Source organism: Phacochoerus africanus, chromosome 2 (genome assembly GCF_016906955.1).
Source record: "Phacochoerus africanus isolate WHEZ1 chromosome 2, ROS_Pafr_v1, whole genome shotgun sequence".
In the NCBI taxonomy this organism is placed as follows: Eukaryota; Metazoa; Chordata; class Mammalia; order Artiodactyla; family Suidae; genus Phacochoerus; species Phacochoerus africanus.
This window is the reverse complement of record NC_062545.1, coordinates 57,840,307-57,858,382: the sequence shown is the minus strand read 5'-3', so window position 1 is coordinate 57,858,382 and position 18,076 is coordinate 57,840,307. Positions and strand designations below refer to the sequence as shown.

Below are 18,076 nucleotides of genomic sequence, written 5' to 3'. Positions count from 1 at the left end.
AGATTTAGGAATAGGAGAGGAACTTTGTGTTCTGGCTGCAAACCCAAATTCAAGCCTGCACAGGAGAGAAAAGATACTTAGTTTCAGGCTTTTAAGCCATATTCACTGACAGATTTTTTTAAAAACCCACTAGATGAAATGATATTCTTATATGTATTAATCATCTTGCTTTAGTCTTTGTATTGTTACTTTAGGAATGGAAACGGATTGGTTTCACTGGCTCTATCTTTAACTAAAATTAGTATTAGAGTAACCAGACACCTTGCTGAAATAGTGAGGTTTATAACACATACATCCTGAATGTAGTATGGCTGTATAGCATCCTGGTTTGGAGAGAAACGTGTGCTAATATGGATATTAATTTTAGAAAATTAAGATCAGAAGCGATGCCTCATGACTAAATCAGTCTTCAGCCTGCAGAATGTGATGCAGTGCTGTGCGGAGGTGGAGGGGAGGAGTGAGTTGTCACCAGTGTTGTTGTCTTTATTTGACAAGTGCCTTGCTGTGCAAATACAACTCAGCTCAGTGTTTTCAAAAGCCCATCAGCACAGCTTTGTTACTTTCCCTTTGCCGCTCCTGCGGTGTAGGTGAGATCCAGCTTCCCTGGGACGTTATGTTGCTGAAGGTAAAAGATTCTGTGTTGGAAGGCTGAAATTTTGGGACCTTGAGTAGCATGCCACCCCTCTCCTAAGGTGCAGTCATCAGATCTCCTGACCCGACTGATCAGCCTTCGGCAGATGGGTGTGGTTACAGCCTTGAATATACACACACACTGGCAGAACCAGCTGAGGAGAGTTGCATCGTGTGGCTTCAGTAGAGAATGTAGTTCAAGTCTCATAAATGTTCCTAAACCCTACTTTCAATTTGTGCCTGAAGCTCACTGATCCCTGTAATAATCCATATCCATGAAACCCATTAGAGGTTTTCTTTCACAAGCTCTGTCCAGTAGAACAAGCGCCCTGGTTCTACAGACAGCACCCAAGTGTGCCCTCTGCCAGCTGCATTTTCATCACTTCATCTTCCATTTTTCGACAGCAGAGAGAGGATACATCGGAACCCAAGGACATCAAGGGTTGAGGGTTATGGTTTCAGTGGGTCAGTTTTTCAACACCTGGGTGACATGTGGCTTCACACCACAGTGCACAAGTCTTCTAGTCTGACCTTATTTCTTGCAAGCCTCAAACCCAGAAGTCAGTGCCACTTGCCTTGTGTGTGCCAGCTGCCGGATGAGGTCACTGCCTCTTCGGGCACAGCCAGAGAGCGAGGTGGGATTACTTCCTGACCACCCTTGGGTCTTTGTCCCACAGGGAACTCTCCATGCTGTCTCATCTATAGCACAATGTGTATTGCACAGCATGGGACTGGGTGGTTACATAGTTAAGCATAGCGAAAAATATGCTCTTCAAAATGATCCAACCAAAATATTCCATTCAAAATGCTTGGAGTTCCTGTTGTGGCGCAGTGGTTAATGAATCCGACTAGGAACCATGAGGTTGAGGTTCAATCCCTGGCCTTGCTCAGTGGGTTAAGGATCTGGCATTGCCATGAGCTGTGGTGAAGGTTGCAGACACGGCTCAGATCCTGCACTGCTGTGGTCTGGTGTAGGCCGGCGGCTACAGCTCTGATTAGAGCCCTAGCCTGGGAACCTCCATATGCTGCAGGAGTGGCCCTAGAAATGGCAAAAAGACCAAAAAAAAAAAAAATGCAAGACTGCCCCTAATATTGTATTTTGCATTTGGTTATCATTCCTTGAGGCCATTCCTGACTGGTGAATTTTAGCCTAGATAGGTCTGCTTCCTTCAGAGCTGTGAAACACAGCTCCATTAATACCAGTGAGATGGAACTGCCTTGCTGTTTCTCGTCTCTTCATTCCACTATAACTTGATAATCATTACCTTCTTAATAACATTTTTATGGGTCATTAGTTTTGTGTGTGATTCTCCACCTTCTACCCCCTCTTAGTTTTTCCCTGTTATCAGAGCCTTACTTGCTAAAAACAGAACGTGAATAACAATGCAAGCTTGTGGCCCCTGTTTCATAAACATGCAGCTTCATGTCGGTACCCGGATATTTGCTTTCTGAGTACAATGTGAGTTTAAATGACTCCAAAAAATGAAAAGACAGTACAGGCTACTCAAGAGAGAGGCTAAACCAATATTTAGAAAGCCTCTGCCTGGTTGAACACTTGCCTGCATGTGTGATGGGCACCCACTTTCTGTATTGTGTATTTGGAGCTATTGCAGCTGGCCTGAAGTGCACCAGAGTTGGGTTCCTGGGAGGAACAGCTCTGGCAATTCAGAATGCACTCATTGTATCAAAGAAGCTCTTGACCCAGGTCAGACCCAATCGGGGGCAATTCAGTGCATCCTGGTGTCCTGCTTACAAGTGTTCAAGGGACCCCACAGGAATCACCTCTCCTCCTGAACTGGTCAGGATTTCTCAGTTGGAAACTAATCATGTAAGCTTGTGAGAGCCCTTCCATTGCTGATGTACGCGATTACTTAAAATCAACTTGTCATTGTTCATATTTCTCCTTCAGAGCTCAACTGTTAGTTTCTTAGGCACAGGGCTGAGTCTTGTATATAACCATTGCTGAGAGTACCAAGGTTGGAATCCCAGCTCTCCACTTACTATCTCTGTGACCTTGGATGTGCCCCCTCACCTCCTTACTTCTCAGTTTCCTTATCTACAAGACAGAGACAATCCTGCCTGCCTTGCAGTGCATCCTGAGAACCAGCTGGCACAGTGCTGGGCACTAAGAAGTGCTTGGTGAATGGCAACTGATCAACTAGACAAGGCCCTGCACACAGAAGCTGAGCAAAATTTAGTAGAATTGACTATGACAAAGCATGGCTTAAACTCTGGGAGGGAAGAGCTATTTATGGACTCTTGAACCTTCATGGCGAGCACACCATTTCCTCTGACCTGGGCTTGAATGACAGTTTACAACCCTCTTTTTATTCATGGCTCATTCATGACCACATGACAATCATTTCAAGCTCATCATGTCTCCTGAGGGCAAAAGAATTGGTGATCTGATCTGGGATGTGGAGACTGGGCTCATTGGCAACCTCAGGTCCACTCATACAATTAAGCATCAGCTTGGCACTGAGCAGAGAAGCTTTCTGCAGCACCTTGCAGCCATGAGGCAAGTGGTGACACCCAGGACTGATTTAGGGATCTCTGGAGGTGTCCCTTGGCTTCTTCAGGAATTTTCTTTAAAGGCAGATAGGGTAGGGGACAGTGATGAGGCCTCCTGAGACCAACAGCATCAAAATGAAAAAGAAGTAGTAGAAAAAAAAATTGTATTAGGGAAATAACTATTAAAAATAAATAAATAAATAAATAAATAAATAAATAGAAATGGGGAAACGGTTTCACGGAAAGAAGGTTAAAAAAAAAAGTGGTAAGGAGAGTATGAGGAGGGCTGTATAAAAAAAGCAAAAAAAGAAAACAAAACAAAAAAACGTAAGTAGGAGTTCCCGTCGTGGCTCAGCAATAAGGAGCGCAACTGGTATCCATGAGGATGTGGGTTCAATCCCTGGCCCCACTCAGTGGGTTAAGGATCTGGCATTGTCGTGAACTGTGTTGTAGTTGCAGACGTGGCTAGATCTAGCGTTGCTGTGGCTGTGGTATAGGCCAGCCAGGAAGTTCCTAACCAGGGAACTTCCATATGCTGCAGGTGTGACCCTTTAAAAAATAAATAAAATGATGAAACCCAAAAAAAGCATAAAGAGCATTGAGATGGGTTTCCCCGATTTCTCCTATAAGGAGCCCATCTGCCAAAACTCAAGCTGTGTATTATCCACTCTGCAACTCGCAGTTTGCCTAGGAGCAGAGCAGAAGATGCTCCCTGGTGGGAGGGTCAACTCTGCCTTGATTCTGCCATTTTATTCTTTGTGATGGAACCATGTTACAATGAAGAAATGAGTGGTGTGACATTCTTATCAACCTTCTTTGGTTATCAGTACATATGTCCTTACCTTACACTCCCTTTTTTTTTTCTTTTTTTTTATTACTCAAATGAATTTATCACATCTGTAGTTGTATAATGATCATAACAATCTGATTTCATAGGATTTCCATCCCACAGCCCAAGCACAGCCCCCCACCCCCCAAACTGTCTCCTCCAGAGACCATAAGTTTTTCAATGTCTGTGAGTCAGCATCTGTTATGGAAAGAAGTTCCGTCTGTCCTTTTTTCAGATTCCACATGTGAGTGAAAGCATTTGATGTTGGTGTCTCATTGTATGGTTGACTTTACTTAGCATGATAGTTTCTAGGTCCATCCATATTGCTAAAAATGCTGGTATTTCGTTCTTTTTGATGGCTGAGTAATATTCCATTGTGTATATGTACCACATCTTCTGGATCCACTCCTCTGTCAATGGACATTTGGGTTGTTTCCATGTCTTGGCTATTGTAAATAGTGCTGCAATGAACATTGGAGTACATGTGTCTTTGCGAGCCGTGGTTTTCTCTGGATAGATGCCCAGGAATGGGATTGCTGGATCAAATGGTAGTTCTTACACTCCCTTTAAATGGTTCCTGGGAGAGAAGTACTTAAAACAGACTTTTGCTGAATCTATGGTCACGTCAGCTTAGTACAACAAAAGCGTAGGTCAGATGAGCTTCCTTTCAATACTGGTACCAGGGGACACAACCAAGAAGCACTCCTGCCTGCCGTTGACGCGCTAAGTGGTGTCGTTTGCTGGTTTACACAGTGCCTTGCTCCAAAAGCAATTTGAGGCAGCGCTCACCAGACAGACTGTGTTGTCCCCTTCTGGACACTGTTTATATGTTAGGAGCACAGTTAGACCTCTGACATGTTCAATAATAGACAGGTTTTATCAGGTGTTTAGATAACCTAGTTAGGTGCAGGGTTACAAAGAGAAATGAAACAATCCATGATGTCAAGAAGCTTTGCTGTCAGACAGAAAAATAGTAGACACAGACACAATTAAATACAATTAAAGGGAAATGGCAGTGATTGACTTTGTAGAACTGTAATGGGGGTCTTGAAGTCATAGGGTTTTGTTGTGTGGATTGTGGAAGTTCCCAGGCCAGGGGTAGAACCCACGTCACAGCAGCTACCCAAGCCACTGCAGTGACAATGCTGGATCCTTAACCTACTGCACCACAAGAGAACTCCTGTTGTGTGTGTGTGTGTTTGGTTTATTTTATTTTATTTTTGTCTTTTTTGCCATTTCTTGGGCCGCTCCTGCAGCATATGGAGGTTCCCAGGCTAGGGGTCCAATCGGAGCTGTAGCCACCGGCCTACGCCAGAGCCACAGCAACGTGGGATCCAAACCGCGTCTGCGACCTATACCACAGCTCACGGAAACACCGGATCCCTTACCCACTGAGCAAGGCCAGGGGTCGAACCCACAACCTCATGGTTCCTAGTCGGATTCGTTAACCACTGAGCCATGACGGGAACTCCCTGTTTTTTTTTTTAAACCAAACATCTCTGAACTCATCATCTGATGGATTTTTTTTTAATTTAAAGTACAGAAATATTAACAATTAAAATTCAGTCCAGAAAGTTTCCGTTGTGGTACAGCGAAAATGAATCTGACTAGGAACCTTGCGGTTGTGGGTTCGATCCCTGACCTTGCTCAGTGGGTTAAGGATCTGGCGTTGCTGTGAGCTGTGGTATAGGATAGCAGCTACAGCTCCGATTCAGTCCCTAGCCTGGGAACCTCCATATGCCATGGGTGTGGCCCTAAAAAGCAAAAAAAAGGAGTTCCCATCATGGCTCAGTGGTTAACAAATCTGAGTAGGAACCATGAGGTTGCGGGTTCAGTCCCTGCCCTTGCTCAGTGGGTTAAGGGTCTGGCGTTGCTGTGAGCTGTGGTGTAGGTTGCAGACACAGCTCAGATCCTGCATTGCTGTGGCTCTGGGGTAGGCCAGGGGCTACAGCTCCAATTCGACCCCTAGCCTGGGAACCTCCATATGCCACGGGAGCAGCCCAAAGAAATAGCAAAAAGACAAAAAAAAAAATTCAGTCCAGCTATGGATCTAATAAATTTCTCATACTATGCATTCCCTTAGAATGCAATGATATAAAGTGAGTGGTGCCCTGGAGAAGGCAGGGTATTTCCTTACTCCAGCTATCAGGGCTGAGAGGATGTCTCTTTAAGAGGTTTGCAGAGGGTCCCAGAGGAGTTGATGCTGAGTTGAATCTTGAACAGCAGATATAAGTCCTCACAAGAGTTTGGGCTCTGTGTGCTGTGCTGAATGGGCAGTCAGCTACAAAGCCAGTTCATCTCTGCACTTATTCCCCTAGCAGATATTTTTTAAAATCACTGCTACTATAGCTTCCAGCAAGGGCCGCATAACCACTGCTTTCATTTGGCTTTGTACATAATTCTCGGACCTGCCTCCCTTCCCTTCCTTATGGGATCATTGGTGCTTCTAGAACCTAGAGGACGCGTGAGTTTGTGTATAGGTTAAGGAAGCCTGCTCTCAACACCAGCAAATTTAATCTTTACATCTGGGGGAAAAAAAAAAAAAGCAGTTGGCCTTAGGCAGCATCTTTCTAATTGTCTGGGTTGCCCTGGATGTGTACGTGTACACGCATGCGCGCGTACACAAGCTGTGCATAAATAGCACGTTTCCCATCTGTGTGAAATGTAATGGATGAGCAGCACATGACAGTAGGCCCAGCCTCTGAAGATTTACCAGGGAAGAAGACAGCTGGGTGGCAAAGCTGCTGCTTATAATTAGGGACGGCATTGCCCAGGTCCTGTGTCATTCAGCAGCTTCAGCCATTTAAATAACAGCCGGTCTGTTTAGCTCTCTAATGCCCCCCACCCCCACCCCTGCCTTTTATGGGCCAGGAGTTAATTTCTTGTTGAGAACACTGTTTTGGATTGTTGTCATTTCTGGTATCATTGTAAGATGGGCTATGACATGATGACTGGAAAATCCCAACTAGAAACCAGGATTCAGTGAGCAAAAAACAGGAGCTGCTTTTAATGTCTCTTTTTAACTTGGTGAAGAAAAAAAAAACTATTTTCGAAATCCCACGGACTTTCGGGGTTTAAAGAAGCCCTATCACCAGTTTTGCAGCTGACAAGAACACTGCCATGCTTTCTTTGCCTCGAGCAAGCTGTAAGAAGTATCACAGCACTCTTGATGTACAATGGCTCTCAACAGGACGGATGGGGAGAGAAATTAATAGGCTTCCCATTGTTACCACACATTTTTGCCAGGATATTTCATTAGTGTAAACACTGAACCCGTTGTCCTCTTGTTTAGCCACTTGACCCTGGTGATTTTCAATTCTGTGTGTCCTGATGAAGTACAGCAGTGGCACGCACGAGACAGGCCCTAATTATTGGAAGCAGAATCATTGCTGACCCAGTACGAGATTAACTGCTCCTTTGCAGTCTTTATCCTGGGACACTAGCACTGTCTGGTTATCTCGCTTCAGTTGAGGGATTCGGGACAATAGCAGTGCTGATGGTAACGGTGGGCAATTTCCCTGTTTGTTTTGCAGGTCACGGCCAGGGGCTTTGGGCCGCTGTTGCAGTTTGCCTACACCGCCAAGCTGTTACTCAGCAGAGAAAACATCCGTGAGGTCCTCCGCTGCGCCGAGCTCCTGCGCATGCACAACCTGGAGGACTCCTGCTTCAGCTTCCTGCAGACACAGCTCCTGAACAGCGAGGATGGGCTATTTGTGTGCCGGAAGGACACCGCGTGCCAGCGCGCGCACGAGGACCGGGAGAACAGCGCCGGAGAGGAGGAGGAGGAAGAGGAGGAGACGATGGATTCCGAGACGGCCAAGATGGCTTGCCCCCGGGACCAGATGCTTCCAGACCCCATCAGCTTTGAGGCCACTGCCATCCCAGTAGCAGAAAAGGAAGAAGTTTTGCTGCCCGAGTCTGACGTGCCCGCGGACACCAAGGAGAGCTCGGCAAAGGACTCGTTAACGCAGTACCCCAGATACAAGAAATACCAGCTTGCATGTACCAAGAATGTCTATAACGCATCATCACACAGTACCTCAGGTTTTGCAAGCACATTCGGTGAAGATAACTCCGGCAACAGCCTCAAGCCGGGGCTTGCCATGGGGCAGATTAAAAGCGAGCCGCCCAGCGAGGAGAACGAAGAGGAGAGCATCACGCTCTGCCTGTCCGGAGATGAGCCTGACATCAAAGACAGGGCGGGGGACGTGGAAATGGACCGGAAACAGCCCAGCCCCGCCCCTGCTCCCGCGCCCACCCCCGCCCCCGCTGCCGGGGCCGCCTGCCTGGAAAGGTCCAGGGGCGCGTCCTCCCCTTCCTGCTTAAGGTCTCTGTTCATAGCAAAAAGTGTGGAGTTGTCCGGCCCGCCGGGTACCTCTCAGCAGCACTTTGCCAGGAGTTCAGCGTGCCCTTTTGACAAGGGGATCACTCAGGGTGACCTTAAAACTGACTACGCCCCTTTCACGGGCAATTACGGACAGCCCCACATGGGCCAGAAGGACGCGTCCAGCTTCGCAATGGGGTCGCCCCTCAAGGGGCCTGGGTTGGAGGCTCTCTGTAAACAGGAAGGAGAGCTGGACCGGAGAAGTGTGATCTTCTCTTCCAGCGCCTGTGACCAAGTGAGCACTGCGGTGCACTCGTATTCTGGGGTGAGCGCTTTGGACAAAGACCTCTCTGAGCCGGTGCCAAAGGGTCTGTGGGTAGGGGCCGGCCAGTCCCTCCCCACCTCTCAGACCTACTCTCACGGTGGGCTGATGGCTGACCACTTGCCAGGAAGGATGCGGCCCAACACTAGCTGCCCGGTGCCAATCAAAGTCTGCCCTCGCTCGCCCCCGCTGGAGACCAGGACCAGGACTTCCAGCTCATGCTCCTCGTATTCCTACGCGGAGGACGGCAGCGGGGGCTCGCCCTGCAGCCTCCCTCTCTGTGAGTTCTCCTCCTCACCCTGTTCCCAGGGAGCCAGATTCCTTGCCACAGAACATCAGGAACCAGGCCTGATGGGAGATGGAATGTACAACCAAGTCCGACCCCAGATTAAATGTGAGCAGTCTTACGGCACCAACTCCAGCGACGAATCCGGATCGTTCTCGGAAGCAGACAGTGAGTCGTGTCCTGTGCAGGACAGGGGCCAGGAGGTAGGGAACCCACATAAATTCAAGCATGTGCTTTACCCTCAGTCCTTTATCTGGACTCTCCCTGCCCCCACCACTGCCAGATTGTTCTTGTTTGTCAAGATTAAAGGTTACAGTCAAGGGACTGCCTCCCCCATCCACAGAGGCAGGATGCTTCAAGGTCATTCCAAATTAACCACTTTTGTCCTAGAAAGTACTTGAAATTTGAGCAGAGGCAAAATGCTGAGTACTAAAAGTAAGTGTAATGCCGGAAATGTGTGCCAGCACCTCAGATCACCCCTCCTTCCTCCCTCTCTCCTTCTCCTCTGTCTGCTTTGAGAGGCTGCAATACTCATTACCCTCATCCTTGCCCCTCACCTCCTCAGTGAAGGAAAATATAGAATCCCTTTCAAAACTGACTGATTGAAACTAGAAAGATCTGCACTAAACAGGTGCTTTCCCGGCACCTTTAGGTTTCCTTGTCAACAGGGACCCTGGAGCCATCCCTTGTCCATTGCGATGCAGGTGATGGACAGCTCACCATCCTCCCTAGTCCCAGTGTCACTGAAGAAGCACCCTCGTCTGTCACACATAACTGTATAATGTGTCATTTCCCAAGCTCCCACAAATGGTGAGAGTGGGGTTGAGTAGCGGTTTCTGTCTACCCTGAAAGCAAAGTGCTTTCTTGATAAAAATTCCCAAAGGCTCCTTCCTCATCTTTCCAGTGCTGGGAGAGGAAGCAGGAGCAATGCCAGCCTCACCATGAGCAAGACTCCCGAGGCCAAGGAGAGAAAAGAATAGATGCTCCGTATGTTTCCCCTTCCCCTGTAACACAAGAGGCCCCTGGAAAGATCTAAAGGTGTCTGTGTGGTGATCTGGCTGATTGACAGAGAACCAACCCGAGACTGCCACCTGTGTCTCAGAGCGGCATCAGGAGCAGGACAGAGCGAGCCCAGTGAGAAGTCCCTCCTGAGAGCTGATTCTCTGAAAAACCCAGGAGCAAATGAAGCTTGGCCCCTGTTAGGCCCGCGCCTTCCACCCACGTCTGCACTCCCTGAATATTAGCCTCTAGTAAAGCAGGGACATTAACCCAACCAGGCAGCAGAAATGCCACACGGGGTGAGGTGGCTTTTCACAGAGCCACATGCGGTTGATTCAGCTTCTGCGAGGTTGGCGAGAACACATGAAGGTTTTAGGTCGGGCATGTTTTGCAGAGAGTTTGCAGCTAGATTCCAAATAGATTCCAAACAGATTCCAAAGCTCCCTGTGCCAACTGCAGAAATGCCCTCCTCATCACCTGCTCGTTTTCTAGCTCGCCTGCTCCCCGCTCTTCTGTTCCTGCCTGGGAAAGATGGAAAAAAGAAACATCCTAAAAGGATTTAATTTAGCTAAAAGACATTAAAAAGGAACTTTGAATGGGAAACTCTTGCTCTCTGAACACACTCTATCCCCTCAGGTTTGGGATGGGGGGTTGGGCTCGGTGCCCCACCCAGCGTCACATCTGTGTCCCTCACCTGGGAAAGGGTTGCCGTTTTGAGAGAACGGTGACTGGTTGTGCTCTCTCTGATCACAGCATTTAGGAGGTTTCTTTTTTCCCTGAAATTATTCATAAGCATTGTCGATGCAGAGGCCTAGTCACTGGGTCCATTGGCCTGAAGAAGTACCTTGCCAAGGAGCCATTTCTCAAGAAAAGGGCAAATGCCTCTGAGACTTTGTCTTTTTTGTTCCCGCTGTTAACTGAAGGAGGTATGTGTTTATGACATTTGCGTATGTCCAAAGACCTGTCAGTTTCAGATAAATCTCCTTTTGTCTCTTTAACATCCCCAAAGAGAACGTAAAGTCACTTCTCGGAGCTGCCTGCCACCAACAGGAGCACATGTGTCTTCCCTGTGTTCAGGCCCTATCCCTTGGCAACCTTCGCACTTTTCCGTTTTAAATGAATCTATGCAAAGGAGGAATCAGTCAACCTACAAAACAGTTGTGAACAGGACTAGTTTCTCCTCAAAAAATACCACTGTTTTTAAAAGTATTCTTATCTTGGGAGTTCCCATTGTGGCTCAGCAATAACAAACCTGACTAGTATCCATAAGGATGCGGGTTTGATCCCTGGCCTCACTCAGTGGGTTAAGGATCCCACATTGCGGTGAGCTGTGGTGTAGGTTGCAAACACGGTTTGGATCCCCAGTTGCTGTGGCTCTGGCGTAGGCCGGCAGCTACAGCTCCAATTAGACTCCTAGTCTGAGAACCTCCATATGCCACAGGTTCATCCCTAAAAAACAAAAAAAAAATTCTCATCTTCACTTAAAAAAAAATAGATCTGTTCTTTGCACTTCTAAACAGTTTCAAAAGAAGATACATCTTCCAAATTTCTCTGCCATTTGAGGAATCACCTTTAGCCTCTCTCAATAGTGCATTTGGGGTAGGATCGTTACAGTAAAGCTAAGGTTTTCCTCAATTTGACCTTTTAGTTTTCCTAAAGTAGAAGAGATTAGGTTTTCCAAGAACTATCTCTGGGCTTTAGGATGACTGCTCCTCTTTGAGTTAATAATTTGCTCTGGGGAGTCTCTTTGACCCCAGTGGATATGTGGTCTCCGGTTATAACACTGAGGCAAACCCTTCACCAAGTGAATCATAACCGATCCAGAAGCCAACATCCCTCAGACTGACTCTGCCCCCATCTGTTCTTGTGTAGAGTTCAGGGGCCTTCTCTTCCAGGTGAACCCCAAAGAGACACAGAACCAGAAGTCAAGAAAAGAGTTCCCATCTCCAGCCGGCAACCAGGCTGGCACTTCAGAATGACCAGACTGGGCTTCCTCCCAACCTCTCTGCCTCTGCCTCTGTAAAGAGCCAAAATGTTCGATCAAAAGCAAAGTGTTCACCTGGCATGTTATGTTCTGTCAGGTGTTCTAGTTACGCTCTTAACTCTCCCATCTCATCCGCGTTGACTTCTCATCCTAACTCTTCCTGCTTTGAAGAAAGTTAGAATAAGCGCAATTTTGTCCCTTATCAACAATCAGCTTTCTTAAGTTCCTTTTTTTAAAATAATCAAACTCAGCATACCCCAGCCCCTGGCATACCAAATTTTGCAGGCTTTCTCCTGGCCTACAACAAAATATAAATACGTAGTCACATTTCTAGGGGGCTGGGTGTATTCTAGTAGCACTTACTTCTTACTGTGTAATTACTCAGCAACTTGCTTTTTGCACATAGCTATCTACTGTGTACCTGCCTCCAGGTCCATCATGTAGGGTTGACACACTTTGCACATCTTTAATATCTGCAGTTCCCGTAAATCACAATTTATTTAGCTATCATCCGTCAGCAGACATTCCAGTTTCCAATTTTTCCCTCTTATAAACACTGCTGCAATAAACATGCTTGGGAACATATTTAGTGGAGTGCTTTTATTTTGTGAATTAAGAATCCCATGGGTTAAATCCTACCTGCGGTCCCAAAAGATTGTAGCAAAGCACATCTCCTTCAGCAGCTTATGAGTGTCTTTTTCCCCCGTTTTCACCAGTACTAGTGGTTACCAGTCCTTTGGCTTTTTCCAATCTGATGGGCAAAACACGATGACTCCCGAAGTTGCTGTCTTTCTTCTGTGTATTTGCCATTTGTATTTCCTTTCCTTGACTTGCCATGAGTCCTTTTTTAAATCAGTTTATAGATGGGATCTTTAATTCTCAATACAGGAATATTAACCCTTTCTTATAAATGTTGCCTATACCTCCTCTTAGTCTATTTTTTGTTGTTGTTTAAACTTTTATTGAAGAATAGTTGAGGTACTGGAAGTTCTCGTCATGGCTCAGCAGGTTACAAACCCAACTAGTATCCATGAGGTTGCAGGTTCGACCCCTGGCCTCACTCAGTGGGTTAAGGATCCACTGTTGCTGTGAGCTGTAGTGTACGTCACAGATGTGGCTTGGATCTACTGTTGTGGCTCTGGTGTAGGCCAGCAGCTGCAGCTCCAATTTGACCCCTACACCAGGAGCTCCCACATGCTGAAGGTGCAGCCCTAAAAAGATGGGGGGCGGGGGGAAGAGTAGTTGATGTACAATGTTGTGATAATTTCTGCTGATCCAGTTATACATGTACATACATCCATTCTTTTTCAGATTATTTTCCCACATAGACCATCACAGAATATTGGGTGGAGTTCCCTGTGTATTTTTTTTAATTTATAGTAAACTTTTCCATATACGAACATTTAAGTTTTATGTAATCAAGTTATCAGTCTTTTTCTCTATGACTTCTGGGTTTGCTGTGTTACTTAAAAAGTCAACTTGGAGTTTTTTTTCTTATTTATGATGATGAAAAAATGGACAGGTCATAATTCAATGAAAAAAGTAACATAAACAGTATGCAAGAGTTCCTGTCATGGGTCAGTGGAAATGAATCTGACTAGTATCCATGAGGACGCAGGTTCGATCCCTGGCCTTGCTCAGTGAGTTAAGGATCTGGCATTGCTGTGAGCTGTGGTGTAGGTCGAAGACGCCGCTTGGATCTGGTGTTGCTGTGGCTGTGGTGTAGGCCCGCAGCTACAGCTCCAATTCAACACCCTAGCCTGGGAGCTTCCACATGCCACAGGTGTGGCCCTAAAAAGACGAAAAAAAAAATACAATAAAATTTAAAATAATTTTAAAAAGCAGTATGCATAACAAGATTCTAGTTTACTTTATGAAGAAACTGATTATAAATAATAAAAGCAGTATAGAGAATATGATAAAAATGGGAGGCAAAGTTGGAGAGGGAATACAGGCAAAGTTTTATTTCTATGTATTTCTGTAATGTTTAAATTATGTATATGTGTATCTCACACAGGTTCTTTTTTTTTAATTGAGGTATAATTCACATACCATAAAAGTCGCCCTAAAATGAACAATTCAGTGGGTTTGTTTCTTTTTCTTTTTTCTTTTTTCTTTTTTCTTTTTTTTTTTTTTGTTCTTTGGTCTTTGGTCTTTTTTTAGGGCCGCATCAGAGGCATGTGGAGGTTCCCAGGCGAGGGGTCAAATCAGAGCTATAGCTGCTGTCCTACACCATAGCCACAGCAACGCTGATCCTTAACCCATTGAGCAAGGCCAGGGATCGAACCCGCAACCTCGTGGTTCCTAGTGGATTCATCTCTGCTGTGCTACGACGGGAACTCCCTCAGTAGTTTTTAATAATTCACAAAGTTGTAGGACCATCACCAATGTCTAATTTCCAGAACATTCTCATCACCCCAGAAAGAAACAACATTTCCATTAGCAGTTACTTCTCATTGCCCTCTTTCCTTAACCCAGAAAATCACTAATCTGCCTTCCATCTCTATAGATTTGCCTATTCTAGACATTTCATTTCAGTGGACTCAGACTATATGGCTTTTTGTGTCTGGCTTCTTTCACTTTCATTAACATTTCACCTTAATGTTTTCAAGGCTCCTCCTTGCTGTTGAAGTACCCACCAGGTGCATTGTCATGTATCAGTTCTTCCCTCTTTTTATTGCTGAATAATATTCCACTGCATAGATAAACCAGTTTTGTTGATCCATTCATTAGCTGAGGGACATTTGACTTATTTCCACTTTGGGGCTCTTATTGATTATGCTCTATAAGCATTCATGTACAAGTTTTTTGCAGACATGTGTTTTCATTTCTCTTCGTTATAGACCAAGGAGTAGAATTGCTGAATCATATGATAACTCTGTGTTTAGCCTTTTGAGGAACAACTAGACTATTTTCCAAGGTAACTAAACCATTTTACATCCCCACCAGCAATGTATGAGGGAATCCAATTTCTCTACATCCTCGTGAACGTTTGTCATTGTCCATCTTATCACTATTCTGTTGGGTGTAAAGTGCTGTCTCATTGTGGTTTACAGGTTCGTTTTTAAAATTTGAAAATAATAGGCATTTGCCAAGTAGTAAGACAATTTAGAAAATTTTGTACCACAAGCATTTCTAATTAACTATAGGTTTTGGTAAAGAAGCCCTAGAAAGACCGTTTATTTGCATAGTTAAAAGTATCTGTTGCTTGGGAGTTCCTGTTGTGGCATAGCAGAAACGGATCCAACTAGAAACCATGAGGTTACAGGTTTGATCCCTGGCCTTGCTCAGTGGGTTAAGGATCCTGCAGTGCCGTGAGCTGTGGTGTAGGTTGGAGACGTGGCCTGGGATCCTTTGTTGCTGTGGCTGTGGTGTAGGCTAGCAGCTGTAGCTCCGATTCAGCCCCTAGCCTTGGAACCTCCATATGCCGTAGGTGCGTCCCTAAAAAGAAAAAAGAAAAAAAAAAAAAAGGATTGATTGGTTGGACTTGCTTTATTAACATGTTTCCTGTCAAGAGGGATTAAAGTGGATGAGGGTGGTGTGTACGTGGGTGTTTGTGTATGCATGACGGCAGAGAGAAATAAGGCCCAGAGCAAATCCCAAGACGTTATAGAAAAGCCATGTCTGACTCTTAACTCTTCTACCCAAATGCTGACTTTCAGACATATGTTGGATGTAAAATTTTTACCATCATTTTTATGGTTTGTTGAATCAGGCATCTTTTTAAAAGTAACTATAATTGGTCTGCTTAATAGAAAGAAAACCATGCTGGGTGGCATAGAAGTCAGCCATATTTCTAATTAAAACAATATTTTCATGTTGTCTGAAAAGATTCTTAGCATCTGTAACTCCAAAGCATGCTGTGTGACGGACAGAAGAAACTATGTGACAAAGACAGACAGGGTTGATAAACAAAAATAGTGTAATTACTACTTATAATAATAATACTAATGACACTTCATCCTTTGAAAGTTCAAGCTTTTCAAAGCACTTTCCCCATCTATTGTCCAATTTTATCCTTCACAGCAACCATATAAGCTAAGTAGGACAGGTATTATCTCCCTCTGACTCCTAGATCCTCCAAGAACTTCAGGACAGAGAAAAAAGACTTCCTAACTTATTGCAGTGTCACAATTCAGCTCCATGTGTCATGTGTTTGTTTCAGAAACTGGACCATGAGAACAGAGGTTAGAAGAGTAGCGGGGCAGGAAGCGGGTTTTGCTCTGGCAGGGGAGAGTTCATCATTGGCATCTGCCTGTCCCAGAGTTGGCTGTCCCCATTCCAAAAGCACCGGCCTCGTCAGCTCAGGTGGTGTCTTGCTTCATCCCCAGACAACCCACAGAGATCTCGGGGCTTGGGAGAGTGTCTGCGCTGTCGGATCCTGGGGTACTGCTAGGAGGATCTGGCTCTTGCTGCTTCTACTCAACATCAAGTAACAAAACCAGGAAGGGAGACAGGCAAGGAGATTGACCACTCAGCTCCTGCTCCCATTGGGATTTCTAGAGGATAAGAGATGCTTCTTTTTGCCTTTTTCTGCAACATTTGCATCTCCGTCCTACTTTTCCAGTAGCCCCTGTCCAGCACACCAGAGACACCAGGCAAGTGAGATGTGTGGTGAGAGGCCTGGTGAGGTGAGGCAGCCATTGATCATACTGGCTGATTACAACCCTATAGAAAGTATGCACAGGAAGCAAAGATGATAGGATAGTCCACCAGAGGGAGAGAGTTGTTGTTTAGGAGTGGGAATTTTTTTTTCTCCTCTTTTGTCTCATATTTGAATTGTCTGCTAGAAGTTTTGTATTTCCCATGTAATTTTTAAGTAATATTTTTTGTTCACCTGGGAGAGAGAGGATGTGGTTTGGGTGGCAGAACCAGGGAAGTTGTTGCGGGAGAGAGGAAGAGAGCAGCTGAATTCTGTGTGGTGAGGAAGGAGCACCAGCACTTGGGGTCCAGCCGAAAGCATCCCTCGGTCAGGCCCCTAGGGAGGAATACTTAGGTTTCATTCACAGTCCAGATGTCAGAGCATCCTCCCACCTTTTGTCAGCCCCTGGGGCCAGAGGTCCCTGGGCACTGCAGGCACCGTTCATTTCACTGATGGCTCCAGAGCTGGAGCAGGGACCACTCATTTCACTGGAACCCCCAGGAGGTCTAACCCCCTCCTTCTCCTCCCCTAACCCCCTAACTACAGAGCCAGGCAGTGCAGGTACCAGGTGAAAACATCTTCTGCCCTGCTCCTCCAGTTGTGCTCCAGAGGGAGAAGAATGAGTCTCCTGCTGGGGCGGGATGATAGCCACAGTAGCAGATTTTTTTTTTAATTTTATGGCCCCCCTTGAGGCATAGTCCCAGGCCAGGGCTTGAATCCGAGCCACAGCTGTGGCACCACCAGATTCTTTAACCCACTATAAAAGGCTCAAGATTGAACCCACGCCTCCCCAGCAACCCGAGCCACTGCAGTCAGATCCTTAACCCACAGCACCATGGCAGGAATTCCAGCAGTAACAGGTTAAACTAGCGATGACTGCTAGTTTGGTGAGTCTCCATGGTGAACCCAAGCAAGACAGCACCTGTGTGGCTGCCCCAGGTCTAAAGACGTTGGTGCCCCTGCTGTTCAGAGCTGGTGGTGGTGGTCAGCAGGGCTCTCCGTCTTGCCACCTCACTGTTTGTGAGGGTCCGGGTAAGGAAAACCAAACCACCGCTGAGACATAAAACCCTGTGTTGGTGGGACAGTAAATAGGAGGTGAAGCCCTACTGGGCCCAGCTAGGGGTAAGAATTTGCCAGAAGAAAGACAAGAAGGCCTCAGCCTTCTCAATGTCCAAGGCCAAGTCCCATGAGCTGACTTGTAAACCCCTTTGGGGAATGTAGAGGTGCCTGCCAACCGGGGAAAGCAAAGTTGTCCCAGCTCCATAGAGGGCCTGTGGCTCTTGTTTATTCCAGGGGAAAACGCCCATCCACTTGGAACCTGCTACCCTGAAATCAGCACATAGCTGTGGTGAAGTTACCACTGCCTTTCCAAGAACATGTCAGGGGCTTCCCTTTGGTACGTGGGATAAGTCCTCCCTTGCTAGAGGGGTAGAAGCACCTTCTAGAAAGAAACAAGGGTCCTTGGGCTTTGGGGTTTTTTTTCATAAGGAAGAATGTCTATAGCTAACAAGTTTCCTTTGACCTCTTTGCAAAGCAGCTTGAGTTGCAA

At 46.1% G+C, this 18,076-nt stretch overlaps 1 protein-coding gene across 5 annotated transcripts in view; it reads left to right on the top strand.

Moving 5' to 3' along the window:
• The window catches only part of BACH2 (BTB domain and CNC homolog 2), a 383,728-nt gene that overhangs the window by 350,727 nt on the left and 14,925 nt on the right, over positions 1-18,076 (top strand). For all 5 annotated transcript variants that reach the window (XM_047761189.1, XM_047761197.1, XM_047761205.1 and 2 more), the window contains one exon: positions 7,504-9,105. In XM_047761189.1, coding sequence (XP_047617145.1) covers positions 7,504-9,105 — 1,602 coding nt within the window. The remainder of the gene's footprint in view (positions 1-7,503; positions 9,106-18,076) is intronic.